This window comes from Myiozetetes cayanensis, unplaced genomic scaffold, assembly GCF_022539395.1.
Source record: "Myiozetetes cayanensis isolate MyiCay16 unplaced genomic scaffold, myiCay2020 scf7, whole genome shotgun sequence".
Taxonomy (NCBI): domain Eukaryota; kingdom Metazoa; phylum Chordata; class Aves; order Passeriformes; family Tyrannidae; genus Myiozetetes; species Myiozetetes cayanensis.
In genome coordinates this window covers 21,290,773-21,311,089 of record NW_026087964.1, presented here as the reverse complement: position 1 = coordinate 21,311,089, position 20,317 = coordinate 21,290,773, and the positions used below count along the sequence as shown (strand labels likewise).

At 34.5% G+C, this 20,317-nt stretch overlaps 1 protein-coding gene across 3 annotated transcripts in view; it reads left to right on the top strand.

Annotated features, from left to right (window-relative positions):
• Nucleotides 1-20,317, top strand: part of ATP8A1 (ATPase phospholipid transporting 8A1) — a 118,300-nt gene that overhangs the window by 59,962 nt on the left and 38,021 nt on the right. For all 3 annotated transcript variants that reach the window (XM_050337781.1, XM_050337783.1, XM_050337782.1), the window contains 6 exons: nt 2,582-2,721; nt 4,418-4,556; nt 5,310-5,374; nt 10,848-11,020; nt 17,073-17,256; nt 17,362-17,472. In XM_050337781.1, the coding sequence (XP_050193738.1) occupies nt 2,582-2,721; nt 4,418-4,556; nt 5,310-5,374; nt 10,848-11,020; nt 17,073-17,256; nt 17,362-17,472 (812 nt within the window). The remainder of the gene's footprint in view (nt 1-2,581; nt 2,722-4,417; nt 4,557-5,309; nt 5,375-10,847; nt 11,021-17,072; nt 17,257-17,361; nt 17,473-20,317) is intronic.

Genomic DNA, 20,317 nt, shown 5'->3' with positions numbered 1-20,317 from the left:
TTTGTTAAGTGATGCCTGGCCAAATATTCTTATATCATCAAAGATCATTTTTCTGTTGTACGTATGGCTTCGGTAGTTTTTTCTTTTGCTTTATAGTGGAACTTAGAGTTTTGATTAGTGTAGTCAGCAGCTTCAGTCTCTTAGTTCTATCAGTGACAGCAGAAGCAAGTCACGAATCTGTTTCTTTTGTTAGTTTTTCATGTCAAGATCTCTGTAGGAAACATTGGTTAGTCTTACACAATCTTAAAGTAGTAAAGTCATAATATACTGTACAATAAAGTTGAAAGCAGAACTAAAACCAAACAAATTTGACTCATGGTACAACCCAAAGCCTCAGATACACACTGGGGTTCTATAAAGGCTTAACCAGAATTGGTCAGGGAAAAGTTACTTCAGTGTGAAGTTAGTTTGGGTCAAAAGGCTATATATTTGGTTATAGAAAAAATAGAATTAGATCAATATCTGCTGTCCTGTGTGAATTGATGCAAAAATTTCAATCCAGTTCTTAATTAGTGTTCTCATTAAGTCAGTGGTGCAACTCCATAGCAGTCAGGTTGGACCAAATGAATCAACATAAAAAGTGAAAAATTCCACCCACCTTTAGAACCACTGTACATATATATTGGTTCAGAAAGAGTGAATTGCTAACCTTTCAAAAGCATAAAATTCAGTCTTTTTTTAAAAAGTACACGTCTCTGGAATCAGTTAAAAAATTGGTATTTATTTTTGCATCAGATTTAAATTGCAGCCAGTGATGTTGCAAAGTTTCTTATGAGTATCCTTTCATGTGGCAGTACAGTATGTCCTTGGCATTTGCTGCATGCTCTTGGTGTGTTGTTCAAAAATGAAGTGGTTAGCATGGCTGGCATTTATAAGTAAGCATTTATTAAGCTGAGTGTTAATGCCTGCTTGGATAAATAGAAAAGTGTGCAATTTTCCTGTTGTTCTGGTGCATTAAGAAGCAGACTTAATGATACTTTGTTTTCTACTTTTCTTTTGGAAGATTCTTTTAAATCATAATGAAAAGAATCTTTTTAAAAATAGAAAAAATAATCAGGCTCTGATTTAGAAAGAGACATTTTTCAATATCTTGGGAAAAATTGCTTGCTGACATTCCATACACTTGGATTTCTTGTCTTCATTTTATCGTCTGCAGAAAATATGTTGAAAGAATTTGGGAAATAGTATGCCTGTTAGTCAGACATAGATTCCTTTCCTCCCCTTCACCTATATTCATTGCTTTGGACCTTGTTACCTTATCCTTAATACACGGAGTAAAAAGAATCAGTTGAGTTGTCAGCCTTAAGTTTACTCTCTTAAGTCTGAATGGTGAGACATTGTCTTCCTCATGCTGTTTAGTTGTCAAGGTACTAGGATTACACATGATTTTCATCCTAAAAATACTAAATTATTCTTACATCTAAGGCACATGTATTATTTCATGCCCAACCTCTTGATCATTTCAAAATTGCTACTGGTGCTGAGCTGTACACAGTAGAAATCTGTGAACAAATAAAGATTGCATTTAGGCTGGTTATGGTGGTGTTTGTCTCCTAGAGAAGAGTGGTCAAAGTACCAAAGGGTAACTGCGTTAGCCTGCCGCCCTTCTAAATCTACTGGCTTGCAAGGTGTGGCTTCATAAGACATCATTTGCCTAGAGCAATGGTCTTTTCAGTATATTAAAAAATATGGCAACGTCATGCTCTAGAAATCTGACAATATATGAAAATAAACTGTTAGAACATTCACACCTAGCTATTTCAACTGAATGTAAAACAGAGTTGTCAAAAAATAGATATTCCTTAAAATCAAAGAGTTGCAAATTCATGCTGTAGTACTTAATTCAGATTTCTGCTGAAGGAAAAAATCTTTTAGTAATAATCAACTCAAAGATTGTAAATTAAAATCTCCAAATGGTGCCTGTACACAAAGATTTTATTTTAAGAATTTGGAATGCTGAACGAATCTGTAAGATGGGAAAATTAAATGAGGGGATTCAAACTTGGCTTCTAGATGATAAATTTCAAACTTCAACTGAGAATTTCCTAAGGATATCGAGGAGGGGTGAAAAGTGTAGTTGTTACATATTTTATATATTTTTTATATTTTTTTAATATATTTTAACATTACTACTTTCCAGCATAGCAACATTTGAGTTTATAAAATTTTTGCTCAGAAATGTAATTCAGTCTTATAGTTTTAATGTTCCTACCTAAAAATCTAATGTACACACTTGTTCATCAAGTATTGGGATTCCTTCATGTTTTGTTTACAGTTTTAACTAAGTCTAATCTTATGTAAAATTTTTATGTTTTATTTTTTCTCCTGAAGTGCATCTACCTGTATTACATTCAACTACTTTTTAACTGTTACTCTGTTGAATAAATTTCTATTTATAGCACCTTTTTACTTTATATATATTTAACAAGTTCTTGAAGATGTGCAGCAGTAAGTTGAAAATCAGGCATAAGCATACATAAAATACAACGTAAATTCAGCTTTTAGTAGTTACTCATTGCAGACATATCAAGGAAGGGACTAACAAATACTGAATCGTGCTTATTATCTGCTTTCTCTTTAGGCTTAAGAACTCTGTGTTTTGCTGTGGCTGAGATTTCAGAAAGTGATTATCAAGAGTGGCTGGATGTTTACCACCGTGCTTCTACAGCTATACAAAACAGAACACTCAAACTTGAGGAGAGCTATGAACTAATTGAAAAAGTATGTGTAGCTTGGATAGCTTTCTGGGGTTTGGTTTATTTGGGGGGGAAGATGGAAGGTGGGCAGAGGGATGAGCAGAAGAGTGGGGTTTTAGTTATTGTCTTTACTTTCTATACCATGAAAAGTAAATAGTTTTTGAGGAATAATGCTTAGTGAGAAAAAAATATCTGCAATATACTGACAGTTGTGCCGTGTAGTCCTCGAAGTTTAGGTAATCAAAATTAAGGAAATATTAATTTAACAAAGTTTATTATGCAAGTAGCTGTCTTGCTAGTAAGTGTCGATTTTGAGTTGAACTACTGAAAAGCTTTTTTTCAGGGTTGCTCTATTATGTTAAAAAGTCTAATAACAGACAAACAACATTTGCTTAATTATATAATGATCTTGGAACCATGGAGTAGTCAAGATTGGAAGGGACTTCTGGAGGTCATCTAGGCACAAATCCCTGCTCAAAGCAGGTCTAGTTCTTCTTGCCCAACATTTTGATGAAGTTTGAGTATCTACAAGGAGGGAGTTTTCCCAGCTGCAGCAGGTAACTTTTTTGATACTCAACTAGTCTTTTTCTCTTTTTCTGAGTTAAAATTTTTATTGCTGCAGAACGTGACTGTTGCCTCTTGCTCTTTCGCTGTGCACCATGCATCTTGTAGGAAGATGGTTGCTCTGCAAGCCCTCTTCAGTTAGCAGAAGGCAGCCATGGAATCCCTCCTTTAGCTGTATTTTTTCCCCATGTTAAACTCATCTTGCTTCTTCAAGCACTCTTAATATAGTGTGCTCTGGGCCCTAAACTATTTTTGTGTCCCTCTGTTGGACTTGCTCCACTTTATCAACCTGTCTTGTACTGAAGACCCACAAAGAGAGGTGATACCCAGATACAGCATCACAAGTGCAGAGCCTTGAGTTCCACTTGAGTTTCTGGCAATGTTGCTGCTGGAGTAGCCAAGCACGTGGTTGAGACTTCAGTGCCTCAACAAAAAAGGTTCCCATGACTCTTAAATTTATAAGGAAAAGGAGTACATTGGAACAATAGTTTAGATACTTAAATTTGGGTTGGGGGGGTATTTTTGATTTTTCCCTTGGAAATTATAAGAGAGATTACATCAATGAATCTACTTAAAATTCAGAGCTTCAAGAACCTACAGTGTTTAATTCATGAAAAAAGAGTGAGGGTATATAGCTTCAGTCACTTGTGGGACTTCAGTTTACATAGATGAGCAGTTTATCTAGACGTGACAAGACAGTCTTAAAACTATATAACATTTTAATGCCATGACAACCCTGCTACCATTACAAATTCTTGTATTAGCTGCACAAGTACTTTGTCAGTATGTAGTATGTAGGCCATGCTGCAACCAGGATTGCATGCTATTAGGTTTATAATGGTGTCATTAACATTTAGCTAGTTTTAGAGGCATAGAAATATGAAATAAAAAAGTAGCTGATTCGCAAAAACTGTATAGATCTGTAAATAATTGGTTTGAGGGTCATGCTGTGCAGTTTGTCAAGCCACATAGATGTCGGAGTTTAAGAACTTCAAGTTCATTCCTATGATCTTTAATTGTTGATAGCAAATCTGATTAATGAGTTTAGAGACCATGAATCTTGTCATAAATATGGGAAGTTAAATAAAATAAAAGGATGATTAAAAGTGAAATTAAACTAAAAAGGCCTGCATGTACAAAATATTTTATGTTCACAGAATCTTCAGCTTCTTGGAGCAACAGCAATTGAAGATAAACTACAAGACAAAGTGCCTGAAACCATAGAGACACTTATGAAAGCAGACATAAAAATTTGGATACTTACTGGGGACAAACAAGAGACTGCCATTAACATCGGTATTATATTTGCATTTATTTGATGACTTTGTTACAGGTTTAGAAATAATAGAAATTGATGGATTAAAATTTCTTTAAGAATGGAAAGTTATCTTTCAAAAATAATATTATATGTAATTCCAGAATTTGAGTATTAACTTATTTTTCAGTCACTGGTAGGGGAAGCATGGAGAATGGTGGATTCTGCCTCTGTTAAAATAACATGAGCAAGAAAAGCTCATATTAGAGAGGAGGCAAAAAAATAGACCTTTGTACTTTTTACAGCTTATACATTGTTTGGATTTGACAGTGAGAGGGAGTAATATTAAGAAAATATGAGTATTCTTAGTTTCCCTTCTCTATTTTTACTTCTTTCCAAGAAAGCTAGTAGTGACCATAATCTTAACTAAAGCAAAACAACACTGATGGTACATAAAAGTACTGGTAAGTTTTACCATTAATCAAAGGTTTTCTTTATTCTTTCTTTTTATTGTGAAGGAGGAGGAAAAAAAAGACTAATTTCAACAATGATAAAGCTGTATTTTTAAATAGTAATTCATAAAGGCCTTACTTTAGTCATATGGATCCTTCTTATTTCTGTTATTTCAAATCTTAAAGAACTTTCTGTATGCACATGAATTTTTTTACAATTGATTTCAGCTGAGGAAATCTTATATTTAATTTTGTGTGTAGTTCTCTTAGAGGAAAAATGCCTTCTTATATTGTAATGGATTTTGTGAAAAAGATTTTTGAAAACCAAATCTTTTTTAACAGGTCACTCCTGTAAACTTTTGAGAAAGAACATGGGACTAATTGTTATAAACGAAGGCTCTCTTGATGTAAGTAAAATCTACAAAGTTCTCAGTTAATGAAATGTTACTTTACTGCTTAAAATATCCCAACGTCATGGTGGAGGTTGCCTTAAAAATAAATTGGAGCATCTATTTCTCTGGACAAACATAGAAAATTCTGCCAAAACCATAGTTTGGAGGTCTTCATGCTTGGAAGACTGTATGGTCTTTTTGACAAAATGTTACTGAATAACTGGAAACGGTGTAGCTACTGCACAAATGAACTTCAGAACAATGGGCAGACAAATTCCAGGTAATAGATTTTATCCATGCGGGCACAAAGCCAGGAGCTTCACATGCTTCTACTAGCACCTACCAATACCCAAAAATCTATTCTAAGTTCCTTTCTAATGCTGTTTCTTACAGAATACTTGGTATCTGGCAAAAATTGTTACTGTGTGATTAAACAGATGTTGAAGTACAAAGGTTAAAACTGCCAAATTCCACTTGTAGAGAAGATATTATTTAGATAAAGTTGGAATTCAGTATTAGTTGAAAAATCCCATGAGGGGAAAGAACTTAAATCCTTTCACCACCCTATAAGGGAGACTTAAATGAACTTAGAAGTAGAAGAATTTCCTCACTGAGAAAACTTATTGTCCAGAAGGCTTCAGGAGGAAATCCTAAAATGAGGTTTGTTACTTTATATTGTGGTCAGGTTGCTCAAGATAAGACTTAAGGAGAGAAAGTAAGAAGAAAGTTTGAGAATCAGCGACAGTGCCTTAACTAAAGGATGCCATGGTAGCATGTAAGAGTAGACTACAACATGAATTAAAATACATACTATTTTTAAAAATAAGTATTTCTTTAAATTTTTTACCCATTTAGAATAATACATTTCCAACATTAGTTAGTATGGATTTAATCCAGATAGCTGTATTTCAAATACAGATTGTCTTAAGGACATAGCTGTATTTCAAATACAGATTGTCTTAAGGACCATATTTTTGCTGATAACATTTAAAATTAAATCCCAAACACTGGACAGACAGAAGCTGTTGATTAATGTCTGTTGATACAGTAAGCAACTTTTGATACAAGTAGCCCGTGATATTAATGTAGAGACTCAAGTTTTCTTTTCTTAGTTTAGTTCATTGGATAGCTTTTGAAAGATTGCAGTCATTGTTTGTTGAAAAGACAGGGAAGGTTTTTGATAAAGTCCTTTAACTTTGCTTTTGATTTTTTTCGCTGCCCAACAAATCTCTGAGTAAAAATTAGCCAATACACTTGAGACCTTCTGTCCCATATTGTTATTTACACAGTACTGCATTTCAGAACTGCTGCAATACTTCATAGATTTGAAGTACAAAAGATTAACTACTTTTTATACTTCTTCATATGTAATGAGATAAAGTGAGGTACTTTCATTTAACTACTAAAAGGAGTCCAATTAAAACTCATTAAACAGGCATTATACATTAACCACTTCTACTGTGATGATTGAAAAGTTCAATAAGTATCTATTAAAATATATATTTTTAAAATAAATTTATATGAATATAGCTTAAGAATAAAAGATAGTAGCTGATATGATAACTACACCATATTCCCTAATTCAGACTGGAATATCTAGATTGTATAGACGTTGAGAGATTGTTTCCCTACATGCCCAAAGTACATTCAAAGCATATGGGAGAGCAAATATCTTATGGCAGCTGAATTTGTATATACAAACCTGTCACTTGCAAATCTGTTTTAAATGTGTTTTTTTTCAGCAGCAGATAAAAGTAGTTTGAGGGCAAGGGGCAGTTCAAAAAATAATAATAAACTAGCTCTATGCAAATATTTTAACAAGAGACTCTATTTATAAAATATGCCTCTTTTGATGGTGTACATTTCAGTGTTAGATTCACATATGTCTCGTGTCCTATCCTTTGCTTACTGCTGTGGTGGGAATCACATATCAGTCTCTACTTCTATTGTGACTGGCTGAGTGAAAAATTACCTTGGAAGTTCTGATGGCGAAGTGGATTGGGTCTCAGGAAATGGTGAGAGGGATGGACTGCTGTGATTGCAGAATGTTGAGTCAGTGCAGCTGCAAGGGTGGATGCAATTCCTCTTTTCTTTATGCATATCAGCAACAGTTGGCAAGAGGCTGTAATACTTAGTTGAAATGTTGTCTATTAAGGAATTCACATAGAATGAAACCAGCTTTTGAGCAGCATAGGTCCACCTCTTGTGGGAGGTGGGTACTCTGTGCACCCATGAGGACTGCTGGACAACCCAGTTCCCTCAGCACAGGAGGAACTGAGCAGCCATGAAACCTTGAAGAAAATAATCCCAGTGTAGTGGGACCTATATATTTAGGGTCTTGGAGAGGATGCTCCGTGGCAGTCCTCTTCCCCTTGGCTCTGTAAAGTATAACCTCTTTGCTATATGAAAATGTTGATAGTTTCATGGGAGTTAGGAAGGTTGGCTTTTCTTGGTTTGCATACTCTTCTGAAAAACAGTGAAACACCATTCTGAGAACAGTGGCAGTAAGTGGATGCTTCTTGTTGTTGCTGTTAAAATAATAGTACATGTCCCTTGCATATCAGTGGCTTCTCCTAAAAAGTAGCTACCTCAGCTCTAATCCCTTTATGGACAGGATAAATCCCCTGTCCCAAAGACATGTACAAACAGATTTAACAAAACAAGTACCTCCTCAATTTGGTCAATATTACGACCTTAGCATGCAAGACAGAGGGATTTAGAGTGAAGAAATATATTTGTGCAGACTGTATCCCAGGTCTGTGAACTGAATTTACAAAGCATATGCTGAAATAAAAGATCCTCTTTTATATGAACCTCTATTTATGAAATTAAAATATCCCAGACTCACCCACCTCCCTGCTCCCTAGTGGACAGTGGCTGGTATAGAACTGAAGGCATTTAAATATCTCAGGTTTTTGCATCATTATTTGTTTTGAGGCTCTACTTCCATGAGCATCTGCTTAGCTTCACAAACAAAATGTGTTTTTATGTTAGTAAGTTCTTACTGTTATATAAAAGAGCACTGGATTTTATTTGCCTTCACAGTAACCTAATATTTCATGGAAATGGTGTCAAGTGAATAAGGGACATTTTTATGCTGCTTTTAATTTGAGGCATGCAACTAAGCATAGGGAGTAAGCTCACAAAGGAATTTTAATTACAACAGTTTTACAGTTGGGGTAAGAGTTTTGTTTTGTCTTGGGGTTGGGGTAGGGGCTTCTTGTTTTATTATGTAGCATTCTTGGAGCTGATGGCCTGTCTGCTTGTGATAAAACATTCAGGTCAGTTTAAATAGAGGAGTTCACCGCTAAACAACGTCTCTAAGTGCCACATCCATGCAAATGCCCTGAACCCCCTTGCCCAGATCATCAGTAAAGATAGGAAGCGGATCTGGCCCCAATACTGAGCCCTGGGGAACACCACTCATGACTGACTCCCAGTTCCATTCACCACCATTCTCTGGGCCCAGCCATCCAGACAGTTTTTAACCCAGTGAAGAGTGCAACTGTTCAAGACGTGAGCAGACAGTTTCTACAGGAGAATGCTTTGGGAGATGGCATCAAAGGCTTTATTAAAGTCTAGGCAGACAATACCCACAGCCTTTCCCTTATCCACAAAGCAGGTCACCCTGTCGTAGAAGATCAGGCTGATGAAGCAGGACCTGCCTTTCCTAAACCCATGCTGGCTGTGCCTGACCACCTCGTTGCCCTGCAGGTACTGTGTGATGGCACTCAGCGTGACCTTCCCTGGCACTGAGGGCAGGCTGGCAGGCCTGTAGTTCCCAAGACCCTCCTTCTGACCCTTTTTGTAGATGTGTGTCACATTGGCCAACCTCTGATCACCAGGGGTCTCACCAGTTAGCCAGGACTGATGATAAATGATGAAGAATGGCTTGGCAAGCTCTTTGGCCAGCTCCCTCAGTATGCTTGGGTGGATCCCCTTGGGGTCTATAGACTTTCATGTCTAAGTGCCATAGCATGTCACTGATCATTTACTCCTGGATTATGGGGATTTCATTACACAAAAGAAACAATAGATGGGAGGAATATGACTTTTCATGTGCTGCTTTAACTTCATTTGAAACTAAATAGTCCACTGAAATGAGAAAAATCAATACTTTCTTTACATGACAATATTGTTCAATTCTCTGTAGAATAGATAATGGAAGTTATTGTCATTTCAAAGGCTTTGTAACGTGTAATTTTAAACAGCATTTCCATTGCAGTTTTTTGTGAGGGAGAGCCAGGACACCTGAAGTTCAAAAACTTCCCCAACAGCCTAATCTCCTTCTAGATAAACCATTGAATTTTTAGAAGACCAGTAGAAGCAAAGTAGTCAAAAAAAACATGGACAACAGTTTGTGAAACTGGGAGGAGTACGTTGGGTTGAAAAGGCAAAGTACTGTCTTTAATTTAATTTCAGAGGGTTTTGAGATATTTAATTAGTTCAGAGTTTTATTTTTAGGTGTTTACACCAAATTTTGTTAAGGCATACCTGACATCACTGAAGTAGCACAATTATTTCTTTGGTAAACTTGTAGAAAAATATAGCAACATTGTTGTCATAGGATGTTACTGGCTTCTAAAATGAGTATTTTATGAGCAGAAGAGGTTTTTTTCATCTTCCTTTCTCCTCTCCTTCTTACTTCTGGGCTATGAGGCAGGAAACAATAGGAAAAAGAGTATGCTGTAGCTTAGAAGGTCTTTAAAAAAGAAATGCAACAAGCGATATTTTTTCCTCCTTCCTGACACTCCATGGTAGAGCTGTACTTTAGCTAACTAGATGTCAGTGACCTTCTCAAAGCAGGCTCCTGCATAAATACAGATGAATGTATTATCTACTGAATGTAATCTGAAGTTCATACTGGACCACAAAACAGTGACTTGCATATGTGTGATTCAAACTGTCATTGGCAAATAAAAAATACAAAATACCTTCCTTTATATAACATATACTTGATGTTATAATTGTTAAATTATGTTAAAATATACATTTAATGTGATAGAATTATCAGTTATAATACATGTACTTATGAATTATCTGTGTTTCCTTTTTGCTAAACATTTAGGACCATTTTATATCATATTGAATAGATACCAGAAGAAACAATTTCTATATATATGTGAATGGTCTTTTGCATGGATATATAGAAAACTTATTTAATAATGTCTTTTGGCAAATATTGTTTCCATTGTTTCCATAATACTCAATTAAAGAGTGTTAAAAGTTCCACCATAGCTTATACACTTTGGGGTTTTTTTGGCAGGGTGCAAGAGCAGTCATACACACCATTTCTACTGTGGTTTTCAATAGTATAGCAGAATAATATATATTCTTTTTGTTTTATAGTATTTGATAGCACAATTAATCAAAAGGCAATTTCCTCAAAAACCAAAATGCCAATGTATCTGATCACACACTCAAAAAAAATTGGATTTAAGAATAGTAGGAATTAAAATTAATGGACACAACTTCTTTTGTGCAACAGGGAACAAGAGAGACACTTAGCCATCATTGCAGTACTCTTGGTGATGCTTTAAGGAAGGAGAATGATTTTGCTCTCATCATTGATGGTAAATCTCTGAAGTATGCTTTGACATTTGGAGTGAGACAGTATTTCCTGGATTTGGCTTTGTCATGTAAAGCTGTTATTTGTTGCAGGTAAGGTTTACGTTATTCTCTCACTACATAATTTTTATTGGCCTACAAAAATTAAGAAACTGAAGTCATGAAATACAGTTATTCAAGCTAAATATCTCCGTAGAGCGATCTGCAGTGGAGTCTACCTGTCAAAGTCATTCAGATTGCATATTTCCAGAAAAATAATTTGTAATCCATCACTTGACCTTGAATTGATACTACAGTTAACTGCAGATTTAGAACATCTGGATTCTTTTGTAGATCTTTCTGCATAGCCTACTTTTCTATAAATGGATTACACTGTGTAAGAAGTGCACAGAAATGTTAAAGGTACTACTTTGGGTGCTTTTTATTGCCTGAAGCTGATGGAAGCACCTTTTTTTAATCATTGCTATGCCTGATTGCTAAAGGTTTCCTTTTACAATGAAACCTTTTATCCTTTTCTGTAAACATCAACTATTACAGCTTCTGTTGTTCTATTCAAAATGAAGCTATTTTTCTGCCTTGCAAAAGGACAGGGAATACCAAGTAAGGTTATAGTATCCAAATAATCACCTGGTTTATATTCTTTCCATCCTTTCTGTCAAACAACATGTTATGCCACCAAGAGATTTTTTTAATTAATTTTTAGTACTTAAGCTTTGTAGCTGTGCTTCAGCCTGAAACACTCAGAATTTCAAACCAAGTTCTTTCTGTCTTTTAAACTGAGATCTTATACTGATACACAGTTTATACTGTGTATAAACATTTTCCTAATGGCAGTAGTCTTTCTGACAGGAAAATTAGAGCTTTGTGCTTGTTCTACCAGGTTGAGTATTGCTCAGCATAATAACAAGCAGGAGATGCATATATAACTGCTCTTTCAAAATCATATTTCTTTTTCTTCTCTTTCTTTGATTTCAAAATACATTTTATGCCATTTGAAGAGATAATATTGCTTTTTCTCTTTAACAGTATAATCTTTGAAGGATATTCTGTAGGTAAAGCTGTCTTTTAGTGTTTGCATTTTTGTAATGAAACAACTAAGTGCAAAATGAAAGTTTCTGGTCTGGTAGCATTCTCTCTGCCATTTCTACACTTAACACTTTTATAATATACTTAGGTCAGTTGGTTTCAATAAATATTTAAATATATGCTCTGACATATTTTGTGGTTGTTTAAAAATTGGCTACAGGTTTAAAATTAAAATACTTGCTTGTAACACTCACTGTTTTAATTTGTACTTTTTTAATATCACATGCTTCTCAAAAGTCAAAATTCTGTCAAAATATTTATTCTGTTAAATGCTTTATCTTTTCTGACAAAACTTCATTTCCTTGCAGCTTGAAAATAAAAAGTTAAAAACTGGCAATTTTTAAGTAAGGTAAATCAAAACTATATATATCATCCTGACTAAACAAAAATGTTGGCCTTTTCTTCCTCCATATAAAGGCAGTAAATATCTTAACCTCTCCTTGGTTCTAGAATTACATATTACATCACTTTCCTTTAAATTTTCAGACTGTATTCAGTTATTAAGAAGTCATTTATTACTTATGGATCTTCCATTGGTAAGATCCATTGGTAACACGGATGAGGCTGACAAATATTCAGTTGACATTTCTTTTCAAAAAAAGTTGTATGCAATTCCAAGCAGATGTTTGGCTAAAAGACTTTGACTAACTTAATTCCAAGTCTATATTATTTTCAGAATAATATGTGTAAGAAGAACGTTATATGGATTATTCTGCAGAAAAAAAAGTCCAGCTAAGAGTGAGCAAAATGAACGAAAAATATTTTTTACTGGTTTTACCATGAACTCGAGGCAATGAGAGTGCCATCTTCCGATTGCCCCTATAACATTGTCTGAAAGGGAAATAAGTCACTGTTCCTATAAAGTTAAAAAGATGAAAAAGAAGTACTCAGGTCAGGAATCTTCAGTAGAAATTGGCTGTAGCAATTCTTGATACAATTCTCAACAGCAGTGTTCAAGTACAACATGTGGCAAAAGATCATAGAAAATTTTTTTTCAAGTACTCAAACCAGAGAATTTTTCAGAAGGGCTCCTGACCAGAAGCTTTCATCCCAGATTTTCCATGAGGCTATAGTCATCCCAAGTAGCTTTTTCAGAAGTCTGATAGCTTGTGTTGTGCTGGCCACTGAGTATTGTAATTACACAGCTACCTTTAATTTGAAGGATGCTTTTTTTTTGTTTTTTTTTTTGCCTTTGGAAAGTCAGACAATTAAATTTATGCAACGTTTTTGTCTGATTCATTGCACTTAAAACCTAAGAATTTTACTTAACTGGCACAGAGTAGGATTGCTGAGGGATCTCAACACCCAAGTGTGAACTGTGAGAAGCTGTCCTCTGGCAAACAGAGAGGAAAATCAGATAGAGCTACAAGAATCTTCCTGGAACCCAGTACTAGTTAGAGTATCATATATGAGCAAAGACAAGCCTAGGTACCATGTATTCAATTTCTCTTTATAACACAGTCTCAGTGTTAAGCACAGTGGGTTAAGAAAGAGAGGCAACCACTTACTGTACCCCTATACTGGAAACTCAGTAATCTGTCTAATGTTGAGGTTTAATCTAGTTCTTGAAAGATAGTTTTTTTACTTCCTAGAACTTTATAGGGTATGTAAAATGAAAAATACTGACATTTGCTAGAGAAAAATGGAAAACAGATTCTTGTTTTTTTTCTTTTCCAAGTGAGCTATGGACCTTATACTATTCCTTTGTATTTCTTCTGTGACACTGAAACTGAATTAATTATCAGTCTGTTCCATAGTAAAAAGAGTACCTTGATGATGTGAACTGAGGTCATGAAATGGTACCATTGAAAGTATCATACATAGTGAAATTGTGTGATTATGATGCATACATAAGATCTCATTCTACAAAAAAAAAAAAGTAATATTAATGAATTTATAGAAAAGTAATATGCTTTAATTTCAAAAGTGGCACATCTCTGGATGAAATATACACAGGAAGACAGATCATGAGCTTTCAATTGTTTTCTTTTTTTTAACAATTTCTGTTTAAAATATGATGTTTTGAAACAGTTCTCTTTAATACATTTTTTGACTTCCTCAACATGGAGTCCTCTTTCAGCTTTTTAGTCAGTGTTTCAGAAATGTTGTATCTTTTAACAAGTAAGACATGTAAGATTGTTACTATAATTTATTGATTTAGACCAAATTTAATTCCTCATAAATGTTACATGAATAAATGTGTGTATCAGAACATAAAAAGCATGTCTAGAAAACCTTGGTTTTCTCCTACGGTTCTAAGCTGTGTTTCAGAATAATAGTGTTTAACCTCAGATGACTAACAAATAACCTTCATATTAGTGGGAAAGGGCATTCCTTTCATTGGAAATTAATGCTGGTTTGGTGACATTTGCATTTCTAAAGGACACATTCATCAAAATTTTTCAAATAGTTTCTACTTTTACCCTTATTGGTTAGCTTTTCACAAATCTTTGTATCTCTGGATCTATGGATAACAGCAGTGTGATATCAAAGATTTGGGTTTTTTTCTGAACTTTTTCTCACTCTGCTGCATTTACTTTTTCAATGAACACAGTGCAATTGGTCACAAGCTTCAGCTGTCAATTTTAGGAAAAAATTTTGTTTCCATTTTTAGTGTTTATAGCTTGCCTGTCATGATTTAGTTATGTTATCTCTGTTTCTTTAAATTTTTTTCTAATCATTTTCTAATTTCATTTATATTTATACAGAATGGAAGGTAGCTGGTATGGCCATTAGTTTCAGCTTGTTTGTGCTTTTGGTAGCTGTGATACAGTTTACTACAGATAGCTGGATAAAGTGATGGCCAAGCATTGTTTTTAGTATCTTCGTGCTTAATGGAAAGAACATAATTGGTGCTTCAGTGTTCTTTAACTGTAAAAACTTAGCATCGAATGTGGAGAATTGAATATCTCTTTCTTGTTTATTTGAAAAGAGATGGCAGTTTTGTTCTGTTTCTGGGGGTTTCTTTAAGGGGAATAGGAAGAAGTGTGATGAGGAATTTTTTGCAACCAATGGAAAAAGAAACCATTTCCTCTTAAATTGAGTCAAGGATCAAAATTTTGGTCCAAATTGAGAGCAATGCATTGTAACCTGTAATGTCAGTCTGTCCAGTGTCAAGACAGGCAAATCATTCAGCCTTAGCTGTAATGCCAGACATCACTGGATAGGCAGGAACATTTTATTATGCCATGTATTGAAAAATAATCTGACTAATGCATATAGTCGAAGAAAAATTGCTTCCACAAGGTGGCTTGTTTTTATTATTGCACTCATTAGCATTGGTTTTGTTATCTTAAAAATCAATCAGTATAAATAGGGCAGTATTTTTTGCCACTTACACTTACTGGATTTGATAGAATTGTTTGAACTATAATTCCTTAAACTAGAAAACAACTTGCCCATCAGGAATCTCATTAATAATGTAACAGTATAATTTTTCTCAAGTATGATGAGTCCGTCCAGTATTTACATGCTTACGTGAATGCAGCCTTTGGGACCCACAGCTTGCAGGAGCAATCTCAGCATTGCACAGATGCCACAAAACAGCAGAATTTTTATTGTCTGGTGGTAACATTTCTTTTTGTAACTGAGCTTGTGAGTGCCATACACCAGTCTTGGTTCAGGTGAGAACTGTACTCATGAACTCCATAGGCCATGTTGCCTGGCAGTGTCTCAGTGAGCAGCAATTATTTAGAAGTAATTGCTGTTTTGTGATTTTTTTCCTTTGTAAATTTGTTGCCCTAAACTTATATTCTTAATTTCTTTTATATTTCTGTGGGTTTATTTCATTTTTTGATCTGGAAGAGTTAAGTTCAGGTTATGAGTATTCCTATGTATAAGCATTAATACTGAAATTTTGTAAATGCTGGAGAAATCTTTCACAACTTGAACTGCCAAGTTCCAGAAGCTTATGGTCCCATGAGGCTTATTGCCTTAAGTGAGCATGTAGAGGACTTGTAGAAAATTAATTATAAATACATGATTTTACCCCAGTTTTCAGTATTAGTATATAGCCCTCTCTACACAGGAGTCATGCTTTGGTACCCAAATTACTCTCTTTGTAGGCAGCAATGAACAGTAGTGGTTTGGGAGACAGACTCATGGACCTTTTTGCATTTCATCTTATTTCTGTTTGTACCATGAAACAAGAGGGGTAGGGTTTTATCCTTAACTCTAGAGCCAGGATGCATGATAGTGGATTGCCACACTGCTTAAGGTTTACTTGTTGCCTTCCCCACCCTGTGAAATATAGCAGAAATACTAGCACATAATTTCTGTATATTATTTTCAGTTATGATGTCTCAAATACTGCAAGGACTGAATTCATACGAGAGTATGAACTTTAAAAGTAGAACTTATACAATACAAAAGGGAAGATACACATGTGACACATACAATGGTAGATGTGAACAGAACTGATACAGTTTCATCAATGGAGCTGTTGTCCTTGGAATAATTTGTCCCAACTGTGGACAGGCATTCTCACAATGACAGATAATTAGAACAATCCTGAAAAGAACATGGGAGAAATTACCAGCAGATAAATTAAGTAGAGGATCGAGATTCAAAGTTCAGTTACTCCCTCTAATTTATCAGTGTAGGCTGTGTTAAGATAGTGACAGTCCACTCTGACTCTTTGCTTTGACATCTGTCTCTTAAATATCTTGTTGTTTCTGTATAAAATCTGTATTTAAACAGAGAGGAAAATGAAAAGCATAATAATAAAATGAGTTCAAAATCTGTAATTGTTGTAAGTTAATACTGGTAATGGCAGCATCTGGAGTTCCTTCCACTGCTGTGTTTTAGGGACCCATTGCTGTTTGACTCTTGTATCTTCAGTACTGTTAACATCTTGCTTCAACAAATCCAAGTTTTCTGTGAATTTTGCTGGGAATGTGCTTTTAGCATATAGCCTGAAGGGCAATAACAAGACCAGGTCTCTGACCAGGATGTTAATTGGCCTATTTTTATTACCTTTTCACTGAATATAAAGTATGTTGTGAAAGTGCATTCATTTGCAAATCCTGTATTAAACCTGTTTCTTTGCGTTACCCCTTAGGGTATCACCACTTCAAAAATCTGAAGTTGTAGAAATGGTTAAAAAACAAGTTAAGGTAGTAACTCTAGCGATTGGTGATGGAGCAAATGATGTTAGTATGATACAAACAGCACATGTTGGTGTTGGTATTAGTGGGAATGAAGGTCTACAGGCTGCTAATTCTTCAGACTACTCAATTGCTCAGGTAAGTCATTACATTGCAAAGTACTACAATAAAGTATTTTAATATCAGATTAATATTGATGTATGCATGTTTTGATTGCATGTTCATTCTTCTGGTTTTTTGCAGTTCAAGTATTTGAAGAACTTGCTGTTGGTTCATGGAGCCTGGAATTATAACAGAGTAGCTAAATGCATCTTGTATTGTTTCTACAAAAATATTGTCCTTTATATTATCGAGGTAATTTTACAGTACCTTAAATGTTACTTTTTGAAAGTAAGAACTTTAATATTTTGAGATTTTGATTATTGTAAATGATTTTCAGGAAGCATTTTAACTGTCAATAAACTACTAGTACTGAATCTTTCTTTTTAATAAACTGATTAATATTAATATTAATGATTTATTTTACTTTGAAAACCCCAATTGTTTTTAAAATGCATAATAAATATTAGTACTGAATGTTTTTGTTACATAGTATTGCTAGTTTATTAAAATTCTGTACCTGTAAAATGATTAGCATAATTAGGGAATACACTTACAAGTCATCTTAAATATATCAAGATATGTATGTGCTTAAGCTCCCTGAGCTGGTGTCAATAACTGTCCAGTTCACAATCAGAAGCCCTTGTTAAGGTCACTGTTAAAACTTAGGGCTATTGCTGTTCAGAACAGTGCCCAGGGTTTGTTCATAGATGTTTAGTTACGCTATTACGAACCTTTCACTTGCTCATGGGGTAACTGTGCCTCCTTAGGCTCTAGTTCGTGAACAGGGATGTTCTCCTGAAAGTAGCTGACCTATACTTTTTCACCTGAGATTTTAAGGAGGCTGGAATCTTGTGAATAATAAAGTAGCATGAGAGGACTGTGTTGTAATAAGTGTATGTTTACTAGTAGGTGTGGTTAAAACAGCATGTATAGCTATAGTTTTCATTATCTTCATGACCATGTGGCAACCTTAAAATTTTGAATGGATTTTTATAGTTATTTTTAAATTTCCTCCTTCCCCTCCTTAATTTTCTTTCAACAGCTGCTTGCTTTCTTACAACCGAATATGTATCGAGCAATTGTGTTTATAATTGATTCAAACTTTACATATCCAATGATACTTTAGGTTAAAATGGGGGGAAAAATTAATTTTTTTGCAAAGCTTGATCACAAAATAAGTTTTATAGGTTAGTCTTGTGTATTTTTATATTAACAGGGTTAACAGATATTTGTAAAACTTTAATAGTTTTTTTAATATATTTTCAAATTAGTATCCTAAACTTGCAGGAGTAAGTGTCCAGTTTTACTGAAAGAAAATGCCTTATTTTTGTTAGATCTGATGCAAATGTTATATTAATATTTCCAATTTTGATACTTATGTATGTGACCTTACACTGTTGTAATACCTGTAAATACTTCAGTTGTCTTTTTATGTAGAAGTGTTGTAGCCAAAAGAGTACATTTTTCTTACCATACTTTTACATATTCTGAGTTTTTCCTCTTTTTTGTCCTTATTGTGTTATTGATGCAAATAGATTTCAATCTAAGTGGCAGCAAGTTTGTATCTGTTTAGAAGCTATAAAAAAAGCAAATTCACTAAATATTCTTTTTTGCTTTAGAAGTGATAGCAGACTTTAGATCCTGTATTTCAAAAGATGAATATCTACTTACATGATCAGACTTCCAGAAGTACTGATTACCAGTAGCTCTAGAAATATTTGGAAAAAAAAAGTATTAATGTATATTTTGTGCTTATAGAAAAATACAAAGCAGTCTTCAGAATGCACTAAGTTATTTTTCTTAGTTTTCTGTCGTTGTCACCTGCAAACACATTGTAAATTTATAACTTAAATCAGATATAAGTATCCCATCGTTTTTATTCTTTGAGAAAGAAAGTTAAATGCAAGGTACAGAGATCATAGTCCAAAAATACAAAAGGCTGGAACAGGTAGTCTCTGCCTCATGAGAGGATGGAAGGGCAAAGCGATAATTTTGATATGGGTTATGACCCTTTTATATATAAAGCATGCAGGCATTTGCCATGTACACCTTCTCTGGAAGACAAGATGACTTCTGCTTGAATTCCTGTATACCCAACGTTTGTCAGCTCAGAAAACTTTCAGAGATGTTAATAGCTCATGTCAATACTGTGAGTGAATGGGCAGAAATTCATCATTGAATGTTTCCAGAAAGGACAACTGCCAGTCTTGAGGCGCTCTTTTCAGTTTTTTTGTACAGATCAGGCGTGGGAGCAGAGAGCTCAATGAGTATTTGTAAGCTGCTGCTTAATATGCAGAAATGCTACATCAGGAAAACGTCTGTGAGGCTTTTGTGGCCACGCCTCCTCTGTCTTGGAGTTTAGAAAATAGTACTGTGAAAGGCATGTCTGATAGTTGCTTTAAACAAGGTTCCTTTTATTAGCTGACAATAACTAAAAATACCTACCTTTATTTAATGGATGCATATTATATTTTTAAATGTTTTCTCAGTACTAATCAAGCTAGTAATGTAAAATATTCCATTTAATCTAAAATACAGCCTTTATTCTAGGCATTCATGAGCTGATATGAAATTAATGTCATTGGTTTCTTTGTTCAGAAAACGGTAAATTTCTATAGTAATACCCAGACACAGTGATTAGTGCTTATTGACATTTAAACTCCTCTACATAACAAACTAAAAGTGGGGTATAATGATTTTCTTTTACTCTGTGTCTTGATGCAATAGCCATTTAAATATGGGCCTCATCTTTTGTATGGACTAGTCCCAATGACTTTGGAGGCTATATTCTCAAGTATCAGTATAAATTACAAGTGAAAACTCTGAATTTCTAAAAGGCCACTAATGTGCATTAATAAGCCTGTACAGAGCATCACACTCACCTAGGATAAGCCTGTGCAGAGTCTCATACTTATTTTGAAGGGATTGTCATTACCTTATAATGATGATTGGGTTCAAGATTGATCTAGTGATTAAAAACTTCTTTGTAGGTTGGTTTTGGTTTTATAATTACCATTACTGCATACCTCTTTTAAACTACTCATTTGAGAATTTATGCAAATCACCCTTTAGCATCAGCAGGACAAAATTTTCCTAT